The sequence below is a fragment of the Lissotriton helveticus genome, chromosome 3_1 (genome assembly GCF_964261635.1).
Source record: "Lissotriton helveticus chromosome 3_1, aLisHel1.1, whole genome shotgun sequence".
Classification (NCBI taxonomy): domain Eukaryota; kingdom Metazoa; phylum Chordata; class Amphibia; order Caudata; family Salamandridae; genus Lissotriton; species Lissotriton helveticus.
Genome location: NC_136061.1, coordinates 1,838,772,768 through 1,838,794,043, shown reverse-complemented (window position 1 = coordinate 1,838,794,043; position 21,276 = coordinate 1,838,772,768). Strand labels below are relative to the sequence as shown.

The 21,276-nt window shown below is 46.5% G+C and overlaps 1 protein-coding gene across 1 annotated transcript in view; it reads left to right on the top strand.

Moving 5' to 3' along the window:
- The window catches only part of LOC144823882 (mucin-5AC-like), a 663,881-nt gene that overhangs the window by 248,281 nt on the left and 394,324 nt on the right, over positions 1-21,276 (top strand). The window contains exon 21 of the mRNA XM_078682770.1: positions 8,098-8,277. Coding sequence (XP_078538896.1) covers positions 8,098-8,277 — 180 coding nt within the window. The remainder of the gene's footprint in view (positions 1-8,097; positions 8,278-21,276) is intronic.

Here is a 21,276-nt window from a genome sequence, read left to right as displayed (position 1 = left end):
GACTTCACATAGAGTCCATTCCCTCCACACATCAACTTCCATTAGGTGCACAAGCCACTACTACTCGCACCCTACGCCTTCAACAGAAGTCATCACTTTTAGCCTACTCTTTTCAAACAGTCACTTGCCATTAGGTGTGTTAGACCATACTGCACACAGTCTATGCCTTGTGCACATTTATTTACTGAGAGCCCATTCGCTTCTCACACCTAAACCCAATTGGCCCTGCTTGCCCTTACTATACACACACTCAGGGACTTGTACAGTGGTCTTCACAGAGAGCCTACTCTCTCCAGGTCACTAAGCCTCCTTAGGTGGCTACAGTCATTCAACACACAGTCTAAACCTTGAGCAGAAGATCTCATGGAGAGCACACTTATTCACACTCCTAGACTCCCATTAGGTAAGCAAGACGCTTCTACACACACACCCTGAGCCTGTTGCAGACGACCTCATGTATAGCTCTTTTCCCTTAAAGGGACACACCTCATTCGGTGTGTTAGCCCCTACTACTCACAACCTATGCTTGTAGACAATTTTATGTTGAGAGCCCACTCCTTTCTCACACTTACTCCAATTCGATATGCTAGCTACTACTACGCACACCAACTCCTTGTACAGAAATATTCACAGAGTGCACTTCCTCCAAGTAACTACACCCCATTTGGTAGGCAAGCCGCTACTATAAATACCCTACGCCGCCTTTTGCATGGTATAACTGTTGATTAGAATCTTCCAGAAAGTAGACTAATGAGTTTAATATCAGTTATGCATTGCAAAAGTAACAAAAAACACGATAGAAAGGTTTTCTAGCTGTAAGATAGATCTGATGATAAGTGTGCTTGAATTTTATTCTAACACATAACAATAGTGAAGACTGCTTGAGAACGTAATAGATTAGAATAGAATAGAACAAAATAATCGTGTTGAAGCAGACTATTAGCATACAGAAACATAAAGACACATACATGACAAACAACATGAAATGTTTGTATTTTTAAATCAGACTAGGCGGTTTTTAAATTAACAATTTTTGGTGGGTTTTCAGGACTATTTTTTTTTTTTTGGTGTTCTTTTAAACAAAAAAAGACTTTTTTCCAAACTGGTGTAAACCACTAATTTAATTTAAGTCGAGGTAGATTGCTCCCCAACGACATTGATTTTGTTGCACTTTGAGTAGTATGTAATCATGGGCCATATGTATTATTCAAAATTTAGCTAAGTGGGATGTATGAATGGAAAACAGCCTTGCAAAATAAGGAATCGCAAATTTGCGATTTCCTATTTTGCGATTGCATTTATGGAATCACAAATTGCAATTCCTTAAATGCAATGTAAGAGGCCTAGAAAAAGTGTAATTTGGCCATAAGGAATCGCAAATTACCACCAACTTCAAGTTGGTGGTAATTTGCGATTTCTTTGAAAAATGCACTTTTCTGCATTTTTCTAAGTGCCATGTGGCCCACATGCATGCCCTTAGGGCATGTATGTGTGCCACATGTGCACACATGCACATTTCAGGGATGCAACAGGGTGTCCTTTTGACACCCTGGCACCCTTGAAATTGCATTCTCAATTTGTGATTCTCTAATTGAGAATCGCAAATTGAGAATGTCTTCCCATTCATTCCTATTGGCATCTGGGCCCATAGGAATGAAAGGGGAGGTATTCCTTATTTGCGAATCTCAATTTGCAATTTGTAATTAAGGAATATGTAAGATTCGCAAAATTATTTGCAAATCCTCCATACATAGCATTTTGGGATTCTCAAATAGCGTTTCGCTAAAAATCGCTAATTGAGAATTGCAAACCCAAAGTTTCATACATATGGCCCCATATTCTTGCTCTGTGGTACAATGTTTGGTACCACTTGAGTAACTTGTTTTGGGATCATGTTCTGGAGCAACTGATGGTCCAGCTGTAGAGATGGAAGCTTCAAGAGCCCTGCATTCAATTCTGTTCTTGCAAGCTCATGAGGATAGATACTGTTCCATATGCCTGTGGCTCCATGGTAGTGTTTCTTCCCTGTGCCCCTTGAGAATTCTTTGTTACAAAGTTTGTACTTAGCAATGTTTATTGTCGCCTTATCTCCACATCACTGACTCTTTCTTTGGTTAGGGATCCTCCTCTTAGAAATCTGTCACCTCCTGGCACCATTGCAGGCATTTCCCTTGGAAAAATAGCAATACATTGCAAAAAAGGGGACAAAGGATCAACACACTGCCTTCACAGACATCTCTTATTTGCAAATTAGTTTTGAAGAGTGGAATCTTCCTGTAAATGAAGAAAGGCAATGAATTCAACCAATCACAAATGTTCTATGTGTGTGTCATTGTTCTTGCGGTACTCTCGCAGTGCTCCTTCAGGTCAGAGCAACATAAAAACAGGGCAATATTTACACAAAACACTCAAGAGATCTTTATGAACTGGCAGATGGAAACCCTCCAGGCTCAAAAGTTAATAAAAATGATTCTTTAATACGAAACACAAGATTTTAGGAGACCTGAAATTGAAAGTGAACGCACAGTGAGTTTCAGCGGGGGCTTGCCATTAGCTGTGGGAGTCTCACAAGAGTACCAGGGCACCTTTGAAAGGTAAAATAAAAACGTACTTGATAATATGTAATAAATAAAAATAGAAAATAAAAATAAAAACTTTATATTACTTTTAAGTTAAAAACAAATTGGTTTTCATTGCAAAAATTGTCAAAATATACCAAAACAAAATGATAAAACGATGTTATAAGTAATAACGTTGATAAAAACTTACTTCATATTTAAGAAAGAACCAGAAATTCACTGAAAAATACAAAGTTAAAGTGATGTTGTAGTTAGGTATAGGAAAAAACCCTTAACATACGTGACACAGTGTGTTTGCGAGTTTACAATGCTGTGTAAAGAGGTGATTGAATTGCACTAATTTGAAGGTGGTGCATACATTATAAACGTAAGATATAACTCTAACTTTAGAGTTTCTAATATTTGTGTAGTTCAAGTTTGGTTTGTATGGAGAGAATAAATAAAGATAGTAATTTGTAAGTGGTGCGTAAACTATAAATGTAAGGTATATCTTCAAAATTAGAATTTCTAATGCTCGTGTAGTTTACGTGTGGATTGTATAGACAAAAATAAATACAATTTTGCTAACTACAACTAAGCTTTATCCTTTGTTTATTTCACTGAATGTCTATGGTTTTTATTTGTTAATCAAAATGTGCTTCCAATTTCAGTTTGGAGTGTTGTCAAGTGGAGTGTCATTAAATGGAGTGTTGTAGAGTAAAGTGGAGGAGAGTGTCATACTGTGTAGTGTCGTACAGTGGAGTGTCATAAAGTGGATTAAAGTGGAGTACAGTGGAGTGGAGTGGCATTAAGTGGAGTAAAGTGTCATAGAATGGAGTAGCATAGTGTGTCATAGAGTGGAGTCAATAGTTTCAGAGTGGAGTTGCTTGTGCTTCAGTAGAGTGCAGTGACATACAGTTGAGTGATGTGGTGGAGAGTACAGGGGAGGGGTGTGTCATAGAGTGGTGCGTCATCGACTGTCTTAAATTGGAAGAGTGTAGAGTGGAATGGCATACAGTGTAGTGGCATGTTGTAGTATGGAGTAGTATGTCATTGAGTGGTGTGTTGTGGCGTAGAGTGGAATGCAGTGTCATAGAGTGGAATGGTGTGGTATACAATAGAGTTCCATGTCATACAGTGGAATTCCATGTCATAAAGTGGAGTGGCATCTAGTACTGAGTCGTAGAGTGGCACCAAATGTATGGCATACAGTGGAGTAGAGTGTTGTGGAGTGCACTGGCAAAGAGCGGAGTGGCGTGTCATAGGGTGGTGTGTTGTGCAGTGTTATATAGTGGAGTACATTGGCGCAAAGTGGAGGGGCATAGAGTGGAGTAGAATGTTGTTGAGTGGAATGGTGTAGAGTTGAGTGGCGTCTTGTGAAGCAGAGTGGAGTGGCATGTCATAGAGTGGTGTGCTATACACTGTTACAGTGGAGTGGCAAAGAGTGGGGTAGTGGAGTAAAGTAGAGTGTCAGAGTACAGTGGAGTCAAAGCTCCTGTAGTTGTATAGAGTGAACTGCGTAGAGTGTCTTACAGCAGAGTACAGTGCAGTACAGTGGCATTCAGTGGAGTAGAGTGTTGTAGAGTGGAGGGGTGTAGAGTGGAGAAGAGCTGAGTGACATAGAGTAGAGTGTAGTGTCTAGGAGTGGAGCCTTGTAGAGCAGAGCAGAGTGACGTAGAGTGGAAGGACATACAGTAGAGTCAAGTATCTTAGAGCGGAGTGTTGTACAGTGGAGTGTTATTGAATGCAGTACCATGGAGTGCAGCTTCATTGTGTACAGTCTTGTAGAGTGGCATGAAGTGGAGTAGAGTGGAGTGATATAGAGTGGAATAGTGGAGTAGAATGGATAAATGTGCCATAGAGTAGAGGGGAGTAAATTTGAGGGCAGCGGCATAGAGTGGAGTAGAGTGTTGTATAGTGGCTTATATTGGTGTAGAGTGCAGTACATTGGAGTGCCATGGAGTGAAGAACAGTTTGGTACAGTGGAGAGGCACAGAATGTTGTTGAGTGTTGTAGAGCAAAGTGGAGTGGAGTGGCATAGAGTGCAGTATTGTGTCATAGAGTGCTGCATCCTAGAGTATTGTGGCATACAGTGGCATACAGTGTCATGGTGTAGAGTTGAGTGGCGTACAACTAAGTGGCATGCAATGTCTTGCCGTAGAGGGGAGGGGTGTAGAGTGCAGTGTTGTAAAGTGGAGTGGTTTAGAGTGGAATAGCATAGGGTGTTGTGGCATGAACCAAGGTGACATACAGTGTCTTGGCATAGAGTGCAGTGGCATAGAGTGCCGTAGAATGGAATAGCGTAGAGTGGAGTGATGTATAGTAGAGTGGCAGAGAGTGGAGGGGCATGTCTCAGATTACAGTGGAATGGCATAGAGTGGAGGGGTGTAGAGTAAAGTGGTATAGAGTGGAATAGCATAGAGTGGAGTGTCATAGAATACAGTGGAGTGGCATAGAGCAGAGTGACATAGAGTGAAGTGGTGTAGAGGGAATAGCATGGAGTAGAGTGACATAGAGTTGCCTAGTGTACAGTGGAGTGGCATACAGTGGAGTGGTGTGGCATAGAGTGGAGTGATGTTGAGTGGAATAGTGTAGAATGAAGTAGCATAAAGTGGGATGGTGTGTCATAAAGTAGAGAGGAGTGGCATAGAGTACAGTGGTGTGTCGTACAGTAGAGTCACATTTTATGTCATAAAGTGGCTTGTTGTATAGTGTCTTACAGTGGAGTGGCATAAAGTGGAGTGATGTAGAATTGAGTGGCATAGTGTGGAAAAGTATAGAGTGGAGTAGTGTAGAGTGTTGTTTCGTCGAGTGTTGTGGCATGCAGTGTTATGACATAGAGTGTTGTGGTGTATAATGTGGTGGCGTACAGTGTCATAGCGTAGAGTGGATGCTCTGGAGTAGAGAGGAGTGGCATTGAATGCAGGGGAGTGGGGTAGAGTTGGGTGGCATAGAGTCAAGTGGGGAGAGTGTTATACAGTAACATAAAGTGCAGTAGGGTGTTGCAGAGGGTAAACATCACTTACAACGAAACTTTTACAACGCACTACCATTACAACGCGGTAATTACAACGCAAACCATTACAACGCATTGCGCTGGGGGGCGCTCTAGGATAGGGAATAAGTTTAATTTACTATCCAACACCTTCCCTAGTGTCCACGGGGACTGGAGTTGGAATAGTGAATTAAACTATTCACTATCCAGCACCCAAAAGCGCTATGCGTTGTAATGGTATGCGATGTAAAAACCGCATTGTAAAGGCAGGCGTTGTAATAGCCTGCATTGTAACATCATACATCCGTTGCAGAGGGACATAGAGTGGAGTATAGTGTTATAGAGTGGAAGAGCATGGAGTGTCATAGGGTATATTAGGGTCTCAGAGAGGGGAATGGCATGCAGTGTAATGGAATGTCGAGAGTGGAGCTGGGTGGGGTAGAGTGGAGTAGAGTGGAGTAGCATGTCATTGAGTGGAGTGGCGTTGAGTGGAGTGGGCTGTTGTACTGTGGATTGGCATGTCCTACAGTAGAATGGGTTTTCATAGAGTGGAGTGGCAAGTTGTACAGTGGTGCGGAATGTCATACGGTGGAATAGAGTGGTGTACATTGTAGGCACATAGAATGGAGTAGAGGGTTCCAGAGTGGCGTACAGTGTAGGGCTGTGTCATACAATAGAGAAGAGTGGCTTGTGATAGAGTGGCATGGTGTTTTAGAGTGGGGAGTATAGATAGGAGAAGCATAGAGTGAAGTGGGATGTGGAAGAGTGGAATGGTGTGTTGTAGCGTGGTGTGTAGAGTAAAGTGGCATAGAGTGGAGTGGCATGGGGTCGAGTGGAGTGGACTATTATACAGTGGAGTTAAGTGTCGTAGAGAGGAATCACATGTCATAGAGTGGAGATGGAAATGCATTTCATGTGGTAGAGTGTAGTGGGAAACTGACTGAACACATTCAGTTGAAATTATGCAGGAATATAGATTAAGGGTTGTAGCGGTACTTTTTTGGTAGTAGATCTAAATTAGTTCAGTAGTTTTAAAGTTATAAGTTATAAGGCGTGATTCACCAAGATAAACGTTCACTTTTTTCTGAGTTTATCATCGTTTGCTATCAGCAAAGAAATTTTACGAGTCGCATCTATACAACTGATGGAGTCTACAAACATAAAAAGACACGCAATACACAAGAATGTAGTGATATGTTGTGCCGCAGTATAACGTAGTAATTTTGTGGTATGCTATTGTTCATTACAATAACAAAACAGTATATGATTGGGTAATGCAAGCCCTAACAAAATTAAAAGTCATCCATATTCTTTAGACAATTCTAAGTCTGAGTACTTTATTTTAGGGGCAGATATAGTTTACTGCTGTTTTATACATGGATAGGAATGACTGAGTCAGTTTATATATAAGTGTGTAAAAGGTAGAAAAAAGTTTTTATTACTTTATATATTTAAACAACGTAATACAGAATATCATGGTACTACCTAGAAAGTATCACAGTACTTACAGAAATTTAAAAAAGAAAGTTGTACAAAATGTAAAATTATCCGGCCAGAGTGCCACATAAGAATAGTACTCGTAAATGCCGTTCATGAATTTCCAAAGTCGTAAACTTAGACGGTTGGTCTAAGTTTAGACCAAATATGTAAAGTTACCTTTGTGAATTGTGCTCATAGTGTAATTCACAGAGTATAATATGCTACTTATTACCGCTTTTGATCTTGGCGAGGGGTCAGGACTCCCATCCCTCAACAAAGGTAATAATTAGCATTGTGTACTCTGTGTATCTGTATATATGTTTTATGCGTGGCATTTTTTAACCTTTATTTGTTTTAACAAAACTTAAGCAAATATAGATAAAAAATGTAAGTCAATGGGTACTGTAACTGTTGAAACTTTTAATCTTATCTCAGGTATCATCTGTCACTCAGTGGTCAGGTTAATCTTTCTTTAGTTTCATCTTCATTTGTCTATCAGTTCCTACAGGAGAGACACTTCTGTCGCTGACTTGTGACTCTCAGATAAGCACCATTGAGAATTTTATTTTACACTTAGTTCTTCCTGAAGCCAATGAGGAATCCCCTGGAAAATCTCCTCTCAATAGGCGTAAGAGGGTTTTTTGTAAACAGATGCTAGTCAAATGTGTGTGTTTTACTCCATTTATGAAACATATTCTTTGATTTATAGATTGTATTTTCAGGCAGAATGAAATAACAGCATTAGGATTGAAGTGATGCCGTGTTAAAACGGAATGTAATAGTAGATGGGGAAGGTATACATCAGAAGATCACTGGATACAGCCTAAGCCTCATATTGAGGGTTTACGAGAAGGATATGTAGGTCTCAGTTATGGTCTTCTGCTGATTGGCAGTAACCAGTTTACACAAAGCAGTATGTTTTACAGCATATACCTTCAGTGAAGTACAGAAAGCACTTTTAATTGTTTAAGCCGCTCTACCTTAAATTCACTTCTAGATATTTCATCCAAGGCATAGTGCTCCGTGCTCAAATGCCCTAAAATGTAGATTTTTTTTCTATTTCAGGGCTATGAACTGACCCTAAGTGACCAGCATTTTGGCATGGTACAGAGGGGCAGTGAAAAGGAAATGCCATTCACAATCCGTCGCATGGGCATCTACATGGCGATTGATAGCCACAATGGACCAGTCATTATTTGGGACATGAAGACCAGCATCATGATCAAGCTCAATTCACACTTCAAAGTGAGTATTATACAATTAGAGGGTAGGTAGAGATAATTTGATCTAGAGGTTGAATGTAAAATCTACAAAAACGCCAAAGAGGATTTCACCAAAGTAATCAATTCCATAATAAACACACCAGCAAGCATTCCACAGACAGCTGCTGACTTTACCCACGAACACATAACTATATTACAGCTATCTGTTTTTTGAAAGGGCAACTCACCAGCACAACGCAAACAACTATTAACTATCAACAAATGCACAGCAAGGAACTTCATATAGCCAATGGGAGCCCACAAGTATGTACCGTTAACCATTACATCAAGCAGTTGTCATTGATTTTGGCAATACATCACAGTTGGACTTGACCCTTTTGGCAGGTTCACCCCGAAACTTTTTGCATTTGCCTAGCCTGTTTCTGTAACCTGGTGTTGGTGATTTTAGGCCTCTGCGCACTTTTTCACTGTGGTCCAGTGTAAGGTGTGTGCGCTCTCTGTGTATGTGTGGTGAGAGTGGCCTGCCCTCCCATAGGAATGCATGGGCAATATGCATGGGGAATATGTGTGACCATGGTAGTTACTGATGTGTGGGGAGTGCAGGGTCGAGTTTGGTATGTGTGAACTCGTGTGCTTAAATGCTGCGCAATGATGTGTGCGGATTTATTGTGTACAGTATGGAAGTGCCACTTCTAGAAGTTGGCATGTCTGTGCAGTAAATGTGAATTGACTGTCTGGCTTGTGATTAGCTGGAGCTTGCTGGTGTGACTGGCTCCAGGAGTCAGGATGGGTCTGCCCGGTTGTGAATGGAGAGATCTTCATGCTGATGGCAGGGAGGAGTGAACCTGGGACCTGAATAGGGCTGGGCCTTCCCTCCAAAATGCTGGCTCCATCCCCTGTGGTGTGTCTGATGTCCCTGACCCACCCTGTGAATAGGCAGAGGGGCTGAGCAAAACCAAGTGCTCCAGAACCAGTTGCATCTGGTTTGCCACCTGCCTGCACCTTTGTAGACAAAGGATTTCTGTGGATAAAAAGAGGCTGTGACCCCATGAAAAATGTTCTTGTCCTGACTTGAATCTTCCAGGGGTGTGCTGCTGCTGGGGCCAAGGGGAAGGCTTGCCTCCCTGGGCCCTGCCCAGCCCCTGGATGCCTTGGAGACTTGTTCTTCTGGGACCCCTCTGCCTTGGCAGGGAGACTGGAGGACTTCCCTTTTGCTGAGGAGCTGGTTGTTCTATTTCTTTGCCCAGGACCTTGCTGCACCCCTTTAGTGCCCTGGGAGCACTGTGCTTATTTTCCTTTAGGAGGGAATCCCCAGCGTAGAGCTTCCCCCCTGGATGATAATGGCGGCGGGTGCCCCCCGCTTAGTTTTATTTAACTATGGCCACTCTTTTTATATTTTAAATAGCAGGAGCCCACCCTGCATTATAGCCAAATTTGGAGGGAGCCTACCCCTCATGGCGCTTTTTAAACTCATAACCAAAGCGGGTGCCCACCCCGCGTTTCACCGAGCCGCGCTAGAAGATTGCCGCCGCGTCTGCGGCCCGCCTGGTTGTGGGCGGGGCCGCCGGACGGAAGCGGAAGTGCGGCCAGATGTGGGGAAGGAAGTCCTGGAGCCTCGCAGGCTCCATCTGAAAAGTCCCGGTCCCAAGATAGGGGACCAGGTGAAGACTGGCGTGTCGAGAGGACGGGGCTCTCATGAGGTGAGAGAGCCCCGCAATGACCGCCGGCTGAGTCTTGAAGAGGGGGGGCGCTAGGCACATTGCCGGTGCCTGCCCCCGCGCATTGGAGAGGAGTGTTGCCACCGGAGCCCGGTAAGGAGAGGGCTCGGGGTTGTGTACTCCATGAGTGGCCCCACTTGACAGTGGGCCGCTCCAACAGTGATGGCAGCATTTCTGAGAGCCAGATGGCTCCACCGATGGGGGAATAATGATTTTAGGAGCCAGTGCGCTGCATGGGGGCACAGCGTTCTGAGAGCCAGATGGCCCCCATGCCCCACAGAGTGTTCTTAGAGCCTCTGCGTGGCTCCAGCAGGGGGCAATGTTATTTTAAAGAGCCCCCAGCAGGGCCCAGCGGGCACCCTTGTGCCTGGGCTCATTTTGTCCTTTCTCCCGCAGTTCAGTAGGGGACACCTGTTGATTTTCAGAACCTAGAGTGCTCCAATGTGCGCAGTATTTGTTTTAGAGCCTAGGTGGCTTCAACGTTTAGCCCCATAATTTCCTGAGTCTAGATGGCTCCAGGGGGCACAGTCAGTTTGCTTCAAGGGCTACTGAGAGCCCATGCCGCAGTTCCTATCAATTACAGCTGCCCAGCAAGTAGTGGGCAGCTGTACCGTTTAGGCACAGTTCCAATGAGAGTTCCTGAGAGGGACATAATTGGCACAGAGGTGCCAGGCCTTCCACAGCTTCACAGCACTTAGTGCCAGCTGCAGCATTTAGGCCCTGTCATGGCTCTCAGCTGCCCAGCAAGTAGTGGGCAGCTGCAACGCATAGGCTTTCGCAGATGGTGCACCCCTGACTGGCTCTGCATTGGCAGCGCACCCTGACATTCGGGACACAGGGCATTTGAGTCCCTTCTTGAGATGGCCAGTTGGCCAGGGGGATGGTATGTGGATAGGGCGCAAGGCCCTAATGTGATTGATGTGTTCGAAATGTGGTGCTAGGAAATGTAATGCATTTAGTATGTTTTACGCACCCTGTGTTTGATACCTCTAGATATGGTTTAGGCTTATGAAGTTGTTTTACCTATTTAGGTTTGGGTTAGTGAGATTATACTTCACTGTGATTTATGCCTCTAAATGTGAGTTATACTTAGGAGGTAGGGTCTAATGTCTTTAGACTAGTGAGGTTGGCGCTGGATGTAATTCGGGCCTGATGTGATTGTGCATACTGTAAAGGTATGTTACAGGTTGAGGTGGAGTACAGTGATTACCAGTGGCTACTGGTTGTAGGTTTTTTATCTATTTTTACTTGTACCAATTTCTGCGTGTTGATTCTGACAGTGGCCCACGTGGCCCTGTCCTGTGTAAATAATCCCTTGTGAATATTGCCCGTGCCAGTTGGCACAATGTGTAGTGTGTGATTACTATCTGATGTGTTTTGAGAATACAGACGTTATTTTGATAACCTTGTGTGGAGTTGTGCCTGGGATGTTGTTGCTGTGTGTGTGCGCAAATGCTATACACAGTGCCCCCGGGATAAGCCTTTCTGCTCGTGCCAAGCTACCAAGTGGGTGAGCAGGTGTTATCTTTGGCGTGTATCTCCCTTGCCCTGACTAGAGTGGTGGTTTCTGCCTGGCTTTGGTGCAAGCCTTAGCCAACCAGAAATCCCAGTTCTAACAATCACATTCACAAATGTATTATTTACAGAAAAGCATTTACACACCACAGGCACCCACTCAGGCACCCACTCACTTTTCATAGGTGCGCACTATTAAACCGCTGACATCCATCAGCTATTCACTTGAATCTATAAATACAGACAGCCCCTGGAAGTGCACAGTGACTTTTGCCGATTTCCCCTCATGCAAGGATGTGAGGACACTGAAACTCAGTGGAAGTTGATTACGGTTCAGGGATATAAGCCTTTTTACTTATAACCTGCCGGGAGAGTAGCCTATGTCCCATTCCCCAGAAACTTGCACATGAGTTTTATGACCATGAAACTATTTTAGGGGGAGTGTTGTAGCAACACAACATTGTCTATCTCCTTGTGTATCCAGACACGTCTGTGTTGCTGTTAAAGGGGAAGAGCATCAGCGACCCTGTCGAAGTCAGTTGAGCTGTGGATAATACATTTGGTTGACTGCCAGATAGTTTCTCTCTGCCCGATTACCTAATTTTCCCCTCTCTGTGTCATGATGCCCGCTACCTTACTAGGAAGTAACATTAGGGTAAAAGGGGACAGTCTCTGAAAAGCTCATGGGTGAATGGATCAGTCTGCTGACCTAGACTGTCTGAGCTTCACTGTGGTGGTCATGCTTAGTGCTTGGAGGGGGAGTGGCTTAGACGAGGAAGGAGATTGTGGTGTAGCTCATCCCAAGTAGATGCTTTTTACTGATGCATGGGTTGTGGAATTATCAGTTCAGATGGCTGACCAGTGAATATGGCCTTTGTAACCACCACAGCATGGTTTTTAGTTGCTTTGATACTTCTGAATGGCGGGGTAGAAAAGAAATGTGGATTGCTTGCTAACCCAGATAGGAGTCTCCTGAAAGAAGATGGCACCGTAACCAACCCGTGCTGGCGCAAGGGAGTTATTTTGATGACTTAATGCTTCCGGAACTCCTGATGACTGGTACTCTCATATGAATCAGCTAACATAGGCATAAATTACTGTTTGTATCGTACAAATTGAATCAGTAACTGTAACGGGAAGGGCACAAATAATCCAAACAGAGCCTCACTCAAGATGCCACTAACACTTGCTGAACCTACACTGTACATGCTAAATGTACACAATGTGTGCTAAGTATGCAAACTATGGTGATCAAAGAGTAATTTATCTATGTATGATCCCGCATCACACTGAGTTCTGCGGACAGTGAATTCTGGTACATCTTAAGTAGGGGTGGGCAGAGTTCGCGCAGTTTCACTCTGTGGAATTCTGTGAAGTTATATAAAAACTCTGCAAGATTCCAAGGAGATCTGCAAGCTGGCAGAATCGGCACGTTGTGCTTATTTTTAGTGCCGGCAGCTTGTTCTGCACTGAAAAATCAGCATGAATAGCACCAAGCGTCACACCAGAGGGCACTGGTATTTTGCTCCCACTCGAGAAGCTCTTCTACTCGAGCAACATCTTTCTCACCACGAGCGTCTGATCTCTCACTGCAAACAGTTGCGCCTGCCTGCATTGAGAAAATCTTGCCGGATGCCGTCCTAGAGCCCAAAAATCGTTCTAGGGGACTCCACAACTCCCACTCACTTTCCAGCTTAACATTGGCGAGCCATGCATGAGAAAAAGATCAGGCAGGCATCAGTTGGCAGAGTTTTACTGGAACTATGCTTTTTCACGCTTAACATGGAGGGGGCAAAACTCCATGATCTCCACCAGAGGAGTGGAATTTATCGCCCACCCCTAATCTTAAGGTGAGATTGCATAGCGGTACCTAGTGCAGGAAAACAGTTTGTCACTAGGACCCAAGTAGCCACCTATACTTAGGGACCTAGATTTAAAAACTTTACAAGCCTGTTCCATGAGGTTACCAGTCTTGGAGTAGACGTGTCCATAAATACTTCATAAGAGTGAGAAGTGGCCTTCAGGAACCTCGACTTGTTCTGTGCATGGCTGCCTGACTTTGCACTCACCTGCTAAGTGGACTACTTTATCTTCAGGGAAGCAACAGGTTCAGCTAACTGTCGGCCACCAAGGAAAATCCTTTGCACTTGCAGACACAGTGTCAGCATGGGTTCATAGTGGAGGTGCGCACGTAGAGAAGCCTTGATTTCTTTACCCTTGTATCAACACGGCGAGATAGCTTCCACACACTCTGTACCTGCTCCATATTATTGATCTATATCTAATGGAAGACAAAGAGATTAAATCAAACTTAACACACCATAAGCCAGATCCTCCTAGCCTTAGTACACTTATTATAGGCAAAATGGATATAAACACAACTATGGACGTGATCATACATAAATTAGCAGAGGTTTATGACCTAGCCTAATCCCCAAAGCTAACATGGGCATGATGCAGAATGAAATAGCAGCAATTAGGCTCGATATAAACTCAATCAGCAGCAAAATTACAAAGGTCGAATATAGAATCAGCTCCCTTGAGGATTCTGGAGTTGTTTCAAAGAGGGGTATCGAAGAACTGAAGGCCAAGACACTAATTCTACAGAGAAGCATTTCCGAAATGGATGACCGCAACAGACCTCCGTATCTTTTTTTTTTTTTTAAACAGATTTTATTTGTCTGAACACACATATGAGGCATAGCTCAGAGCACCGGAGACTGTTGCAAACATTGGCATGGCAAACATGTCATATGAAGACTTTTACAGGAAACACAACCCCCCCCTCCCTCCCCTCTCCCCCAATTGCGCCGCTGCTAAGATAGAGTGAAAACATTTGTACAAAAGACTTGTGGAGTCCAATCAAGGAACTTCACAATATTACCAAATGTCCGGGTGTCAAGACGACGGGAGGGCCGTTCTGTCAGGCAGAGGGTCCAAGTCCAGCCCCCGGTAGTCGGCCCACCTCTTCCATATTTTAAGTGCTTGCCAGGGCATCCCCTGGCCATAAATATAGGCTGCTCCAGTCCCATGTAGAAGTCCATGCCGTTCCTCCAGGCGGCCAGAGGCAGGGCTTGGGGCGCCTTCCAGGCTTTGGCAATATCTCGTTTGGCTAACGTAAGGCGCAGAAGCAACAAATGACGCTTGTACCTGTTGCCCCCAATGCCCTCCATGACATGCAGCAACGCTAATCTGGGATCCCGAGGAAGCAACCAGGCCAACACCTCAGATAGACATCTAAAGACTCCATCCCGTGACCTTTGTAGTGCTGAACAGCCCCATGTAGTGTGTAGAAGTGTGCCCACTCCAAGCTGCACCGAAGACAGTCCGGGGAACCCACCATGCCTGCCCGCCTCAAGCGCTGCAGTGTGAAATATGTGCGATGTAGATATTTAAATTGGATCAGGCGCAGGCGAGTGGAAATTGCAGCAGCCCGCGGGCTCGCCAGGGCTTCATTCCAGTCTTCCTCCTCTAGATCCCCAACATCCTCCTCCCATGCAGACCTAAGTTTAAGTAGATCGGAGGAGCAGTGGTGGACCAGTGTCTGGTATATGTGTGAGATTTTCTTATCAGGCAACTCACCCATGAATAGTTTGGCCTCTAGCGGACTGAAGTCGGCGAGCTGCTCCAGAGCCGTCAAGTAGGGCATTAGAGCATGTCGAAATTGAAGATATTTAAAAAACTGGGAGCGGGGCATCCCGAACTCGTCCTGCAAGTTCTGAAATGACTTCAGGGAACATCCTATCATCACATCCCCTAGCGAGGAAATACCTATTGCGTCCCATCCCCGGAAGCCCAAAAGCGCGGCTAGGTGGGGCAGGCGAACATTATGCCAAAGAGGGGTTTCCTGAGTGAGCACGTTCCACCATCCCATTCTATGCAGCGCTTGCCTCCAGACGTAAAACACCACTTGCGTGGCAGAGGGAAGACACCGCCGAAGCGCCACCGCGTACAGCAGCGTATGGACCGCATATGCAGGGTCGCCCCAGTCCCCGTACCAGCAGTCATTTAAGACCAGCAGGTGTGCAGCCTGGTAATAAGAGAGCACGTCAGAAGTGGCCAATCCCCCGGTATATGTAGAGCGGAAACAGGTCCGTAGCTCCACGCGCGGAATCCCCCCCTCCCACAAGAACCCACTCAGCGCTGAGTTGACTTGCTGGAACCAGCGCCGCGGAATTCGGTATGGATGATTTTGTAGTTGATACACGATGCGAGGGAGCGCTACCATCTTAAAGATGGCCGATCTGCCATATATAGTCAACGGCATACGGGACCACATCTTTATATCTTCGCGCGTGTGATCCCACACAGGGGTAAGGTTGCGCTCCCGAGAAACCGCAGCCTCCTCCGACAGGTACACCCCCAAATATTTTACCCTGCCCGACGCTATCTGGAGGCCTGACGCCCACTCCCCCACCGGCCCCCGCTCACCGAGTACCCACAGCTTTGACTTAGCCGGGTTCGTATATAGGCCGGAAGTTTCACCAAAAATTTGCAGAATGCGCAACAGCCGCGGCCCGAGCGATCTAGATCCGTAAGAAAAAACAATACGTCATCAGCGTATAGTGCTATTTTGTCAGCCAGGCCCACAGACCACCGGAAGCCCTTAAGTTGGGCATCAATACGCACCAAAGCCGAGAGGGGCTCCATGGCGAGCGCGAATAGGTAAGGGGACAGGACGCGTCCCCCACCGAACCGAAGAGGATCAAGAGATCGCCCCCCCAACATGTACGCAGGCCGTAAGATCAGTGTAGAGCAACCGCACATACGCCAAGAAGCGCGGCCCCAGATTGATGCGGCGCAACAGGGCAAATAAATATATCCAGCTCAGGGAGTCAAAGGCCACATCCATATCCGCCAGAAATAGCGCAGCCTGCTTCCCCAGGCTCCTCCAGAGATCGCAACATGAGCGCGCCGAATATTATGGCGAGTAGCCCTCTGAGGCATGAAGCCTGCCTGATCCGGATGAACCAGATCCGCGATGTGAGGTTTAAGCCTATTGGCAAGAACTTTGGCCAGAACCGTTGCTTCCGTATTAAGCATTGATATCGGGCGGTAGGACGCCTGACTCTCCGGGGGCCTGCCCGGCTTCAAAAACACCACTACCTCCCCGTGTCGCCAATCCGGTGTGAGCACCCCCCTCACGCGCCTCCTCCATCACCGGACAAAGCCGTGGACCCAACTGCACATAGAACCGCCGAAAAAATTTGCAGGGGAAGCCATTTGGCCCCGGCGCCTTACCGGGGTTCAGCTCACCCAGGGCCGTACCAATTTCATTATCAAGTCAGCGGCTTGTCCAGCAAATCCCGCACATCGTCCGATACCACACGGGGGGGAAGGTCATCAATGAATCGCTGGATCATATTGGCCGGCAAGCACTCCCGGGGCGCGTAGAGCTTCTCGTAATATGCAGCGAAGCAATCAGCAATTGCGGTGGGCTCAAGTATGGGCCCCCCCCCAGGACTTACGATTTGAGGCAGCGGCTGGGCATGAAGTGTGCCCTGACACAATCGATGTAGCATTTTGCACGATTTGTCCCCCAACTGGTACACCCGACTACGAGTGGCCAGCCAGGCCTGTTGCGCCTCATCCATCAGCACTGTGGTGTACTGTTGCTGCGCAAGGACTAGCTGTCGCCTGGCGAGTCCACCATCTACTCCCCGACTTCTACGCTCAAAATTCTCTAATGCCGCCTTGCACTGCACCAACTCTTTCCGCCGCTACCTACGGGCCGCCGCACACCAGGAGATGTCCACGCCCCGCAGAGTGGGCTTTAATTCCTCCCACAGGGTAGTCGGGGAGTCCACTGAGCCTACATTGGACACTAGAAAATGTTCTAATTCTATAGCCATGTGCTCCCTGTAGTCTTCCTGCATCAGATGCCACCCCGACATACGCCACCTCAATGGCTGCCTGGCTGGGCCTACACTAAATGTGAGTGCTACTGGTGAGTGATCAGACAAGGCCCTCGGCAGTATATCCACCGACAGGATTCTATAGGCCAGCCCCCTTGGAACAAATATGTAATCGAGTCTGGAAAATGAGTCATGTACTGCAGAGAAATATGTGTATTCTTTATGTGACTTTACACGTAGAAGGGGAGAGGGTCTATAAATTAACTCTGCCACCCCGAACCCCCATTACTTCTCATTTAAACACACAATAAGGGGTGGAGAGCACAAAACAACACATATAACGAAAACAAAAAAAACTCATCTGTTTGGAAAAACTGCCCTCACTCACATACCGAAGTATGTGATGTGCTTCATCATTGGGCCTGCTTACAAAACGCACTGGTGTAGCCACACTCAGGGTGGAGCATAAGGGAGGTGGTAAAATAATAAATCAAACGCAACAAAACATAAGACCACAAAACTCAACACTTAATACACGTAACATACAAAGTGATAGAACAGTGCATATCACCAAGTCACTGGAACTAGTGATGCGACAGAAAGTGCAGTTGATAAGGATGTTATTTAAAACTGTATTCCAAGGTTCACCCACCAGGATTAAAAAGGAAAGAAAGGATGGGTAGTGTCTAGAAGAGAAGATATGGCTTCTCAAGACACCCCTCCTGGTACTGCTAGTGTCAACATGTTTCGACCGACTTACTGTGCCTCGAAAGGTCACCCGGTCTTCTTCAGGACTGATGTCGCTCCCAGTACCACCTCTGGCCCCACCGTACTTCGGTTGGTATGCCACAAAACACGAGCCGGTCTAACTAGATCCTGGCCCCTCTTTTCACGTGTGGAGTATACTCCCAATAATATGGGAGAACATAAACTAAAAAGGAACAGAAATAAACAGAAATAGTAGAGTCGTGCTACACATCAAGGCGATCTCTTATCCAATCAGCATGTCTAAAAACATCTGTCTATGTTCCCAATGTGGTCAGAGGTGTGGTAATACACCCTCTTTGTTCCTGTCCCAGGTTAGGAATTAGTCCCCCGGGTATAGGAATCCCAAACAGTACATAAATAGTATTAAAAGTATTATTTCAACAATGCTGCATTTATACACACACCAGATGTCACCACGTCTCTTCTCCATAAATCTCATCTAGCCCCCTTGCTCCCGTGATCCCTACCAAGCTGTTGTGGCATGGTGTATCATTAGGATCGTGGATTAGTACATCGGGTGTAGTAAACTGTACCCACTTTAGTACTCACCGAGTTTATATAATATATAAACTAGAACTGGTGTCTGGCAGGAGGGTATCCCAGGAGCACAATCTATGTTTGAATGAGAGGAAAAATACGAATGAATCTCTCCTCTCGATACCGGTGTCTAGGGCGTGCCCCTCCATGGGACAGGCTAACTCAATGTAGATCGTAATGGTATTAAAAAAGAAAGGAGCCCTCAGGTGCCTGCCACTGCCCCCAAGAGCCCCCCTTCCTTCCGCCTCCTTACTGTTCCGTAGGCTTGCCCTCTCTCCTCTGCCTGTTTCCGGATCACCGCGAAGACAGCGATAGATCCATGCTGTCTGTATTTAATAGGCTGTCCTGTCCCCTGATTGCGTTGCGCACGACCCACGTGATCGGCCAACCCGGCGTGGGACATAATGACGCACAAGATGAACGGACGTAGGGATGCTGGGAGATGTAGTTCTTTAACGAAATACATTGCGTCCGCGACCCCTATTACATCGATGTTAGTCTCCGAGAGCGGGTATGACCCAACAACCCAATCAGGACAAACCGGGGTTAGTCAAGATGATACATTTTATATATAGGCCCAAAGGACCCCAGGCTCTGCTCCTGTTCTCTGTGAGTATGTATAATAAATCGAGGGCATGAGAGGTAAATCGCGGGGAGGCTGGGACGGATCCTTTTCTCATGCAATGGCTCCACGGCCCTCACAACATCATTGTCTATGTAATAGAGAGCCCACTGTCCCCCGCTCATCCCAAAAAGGCAGTACTACGATGGAGCTGTTACTAAAAGGCCCGTATGTCATGTATGCTCAGGTAATAGGAGCCGTCTGTCCATCTACATATCCTTAACCTATAAACCATCCCATCAGTAGGGAACGGTAAGGAGATTAGAGGTTTGTCTCTGTTTGCTACGGATTTTCTTTAAATGCTCCGGATGGGCCTCATCCTGGTAAATTCTCCTTATAACCTCCTGCAGGGTTTCTGAGGGAGAAAAAAAAACACAAACACCGCAGACATAGGGGGAAACAAAGCAAAGAAAACAGGTTAAGGTAGGAGATCTTAGAACTCAGGTAGTGTACCGATGATTTATACTGTCAGTGCCTTATCCTCTATTGTCTCCCCAATGATTGCCACGGATTTCATCGTTCAGCCCCACTACGTGACTTCTTAAGCGGTAGACCCATTTTTGCTCCCGGAGTAATAAGGTTCTTTGGTCATCCGCCTGGTGCCTCCCTAGTAGTATCTTCTCTATGACAGTCCATTTCAAATCTTCGGTGGTATGTCCCAGCTCTATTCTTTACGTGAGCCATGTCGATACCTCCATGCATCTGTCCAATCCAGGCCTGATGCCAGAGCATGTAGTTTGGTGGTGGAAACCCCCCATCAACCGCCCCGCTGCGCCACCTATCACTTCCCAGGTCAATAACGTCATTCCAGTCCCCCCCTACTATTGAGAGGGTATCAGGCATGGCACCCCAGAGGGACATGAGTTTTTCAACAAGGGGCCACTGCAGAGGCGGCGGGGCATACACACTACCTAGGGTCACTATGTCTCCCCCTATCCTGCCCTGCACGAAAACATACCTGCCTTGTGTGTCAGCCCAGAGTCGATCATGCACATAGGAAACCCGACAGTGTATTAGGCCATCAACCCCCCCTAGACCCCCTCGTGAAGCCAGAGGGGTACACCTGTGTGAACTCGAACGGTTGGAGGCATAGTACCTTCGTGCCAAGCAGATGCGTTTCCTGAAGGAATAAGACGTCCACCCCGCCCTCTTTGCATATTGGAGAACAGCTCCCCTCTTCACCTTATCTAGCACCCCTCTCACATTCCAGCTCAATATTCACAAGGAGCCAAGGCCTACCCGTCCCTCCCGTCCCACAGCAGACATAGGACTGTATTACTGCATAGATTACCCGTGTCCTGGTGACTCAGCACGCACAACGCAACACATAGCAGCGTACCAAGCGCAAACAAACCCCCCAACCCCAACCAACAATCCCACCCTGAACCTCCCAAACATGGAGGCACCTGTTGTGGCCGGACCGCAGCCCGGGCCCCAACTGGGGACCCAGGACCACCCCCTCCAATGGATCCCCAAGTGACAACCCATAGAAAGGGGCTCTCACTCCCTCCCACCCACACCTGTTGGGTCAGGCTCCCAGCCCTTGCAAGCTGCGCACATGAGCATCCATGATTACCATACATACAGCTTTATAGAACAGCCTCAGACTTCATGGCGCATCCGATTGCTGTGTCGGCGCCGGATCCCCCGGGCGAGATACAGAGCTGGAACGTGAGCTGCGTCCAGATTCCGATCGCCTGCGATGACGCTGCTGACTCCTAAGGCCCTCACGGGCCTTTCCACCTGAACAGGAGTCCGACTCTCCGCCCTGGGCCACGTTGACTTGAACTTTCACTGTTTCGCCCATACAGTGGAATACCTCCTCCGGGGTATCAAAGAACAGTGTGCGGAATTTGTAGATCACCCGCAACCGCACCGGATACAGCAAGGCATACTGAAGCTTGAGGCCGCGAAGGCGAGCCTTGGGGGCTAGAAAGGATTGACGCTGCTGCTGCACTAACTGCGTGTAGTCCGGGAAGATGAAAATAGTCGCATTATCATAGGTG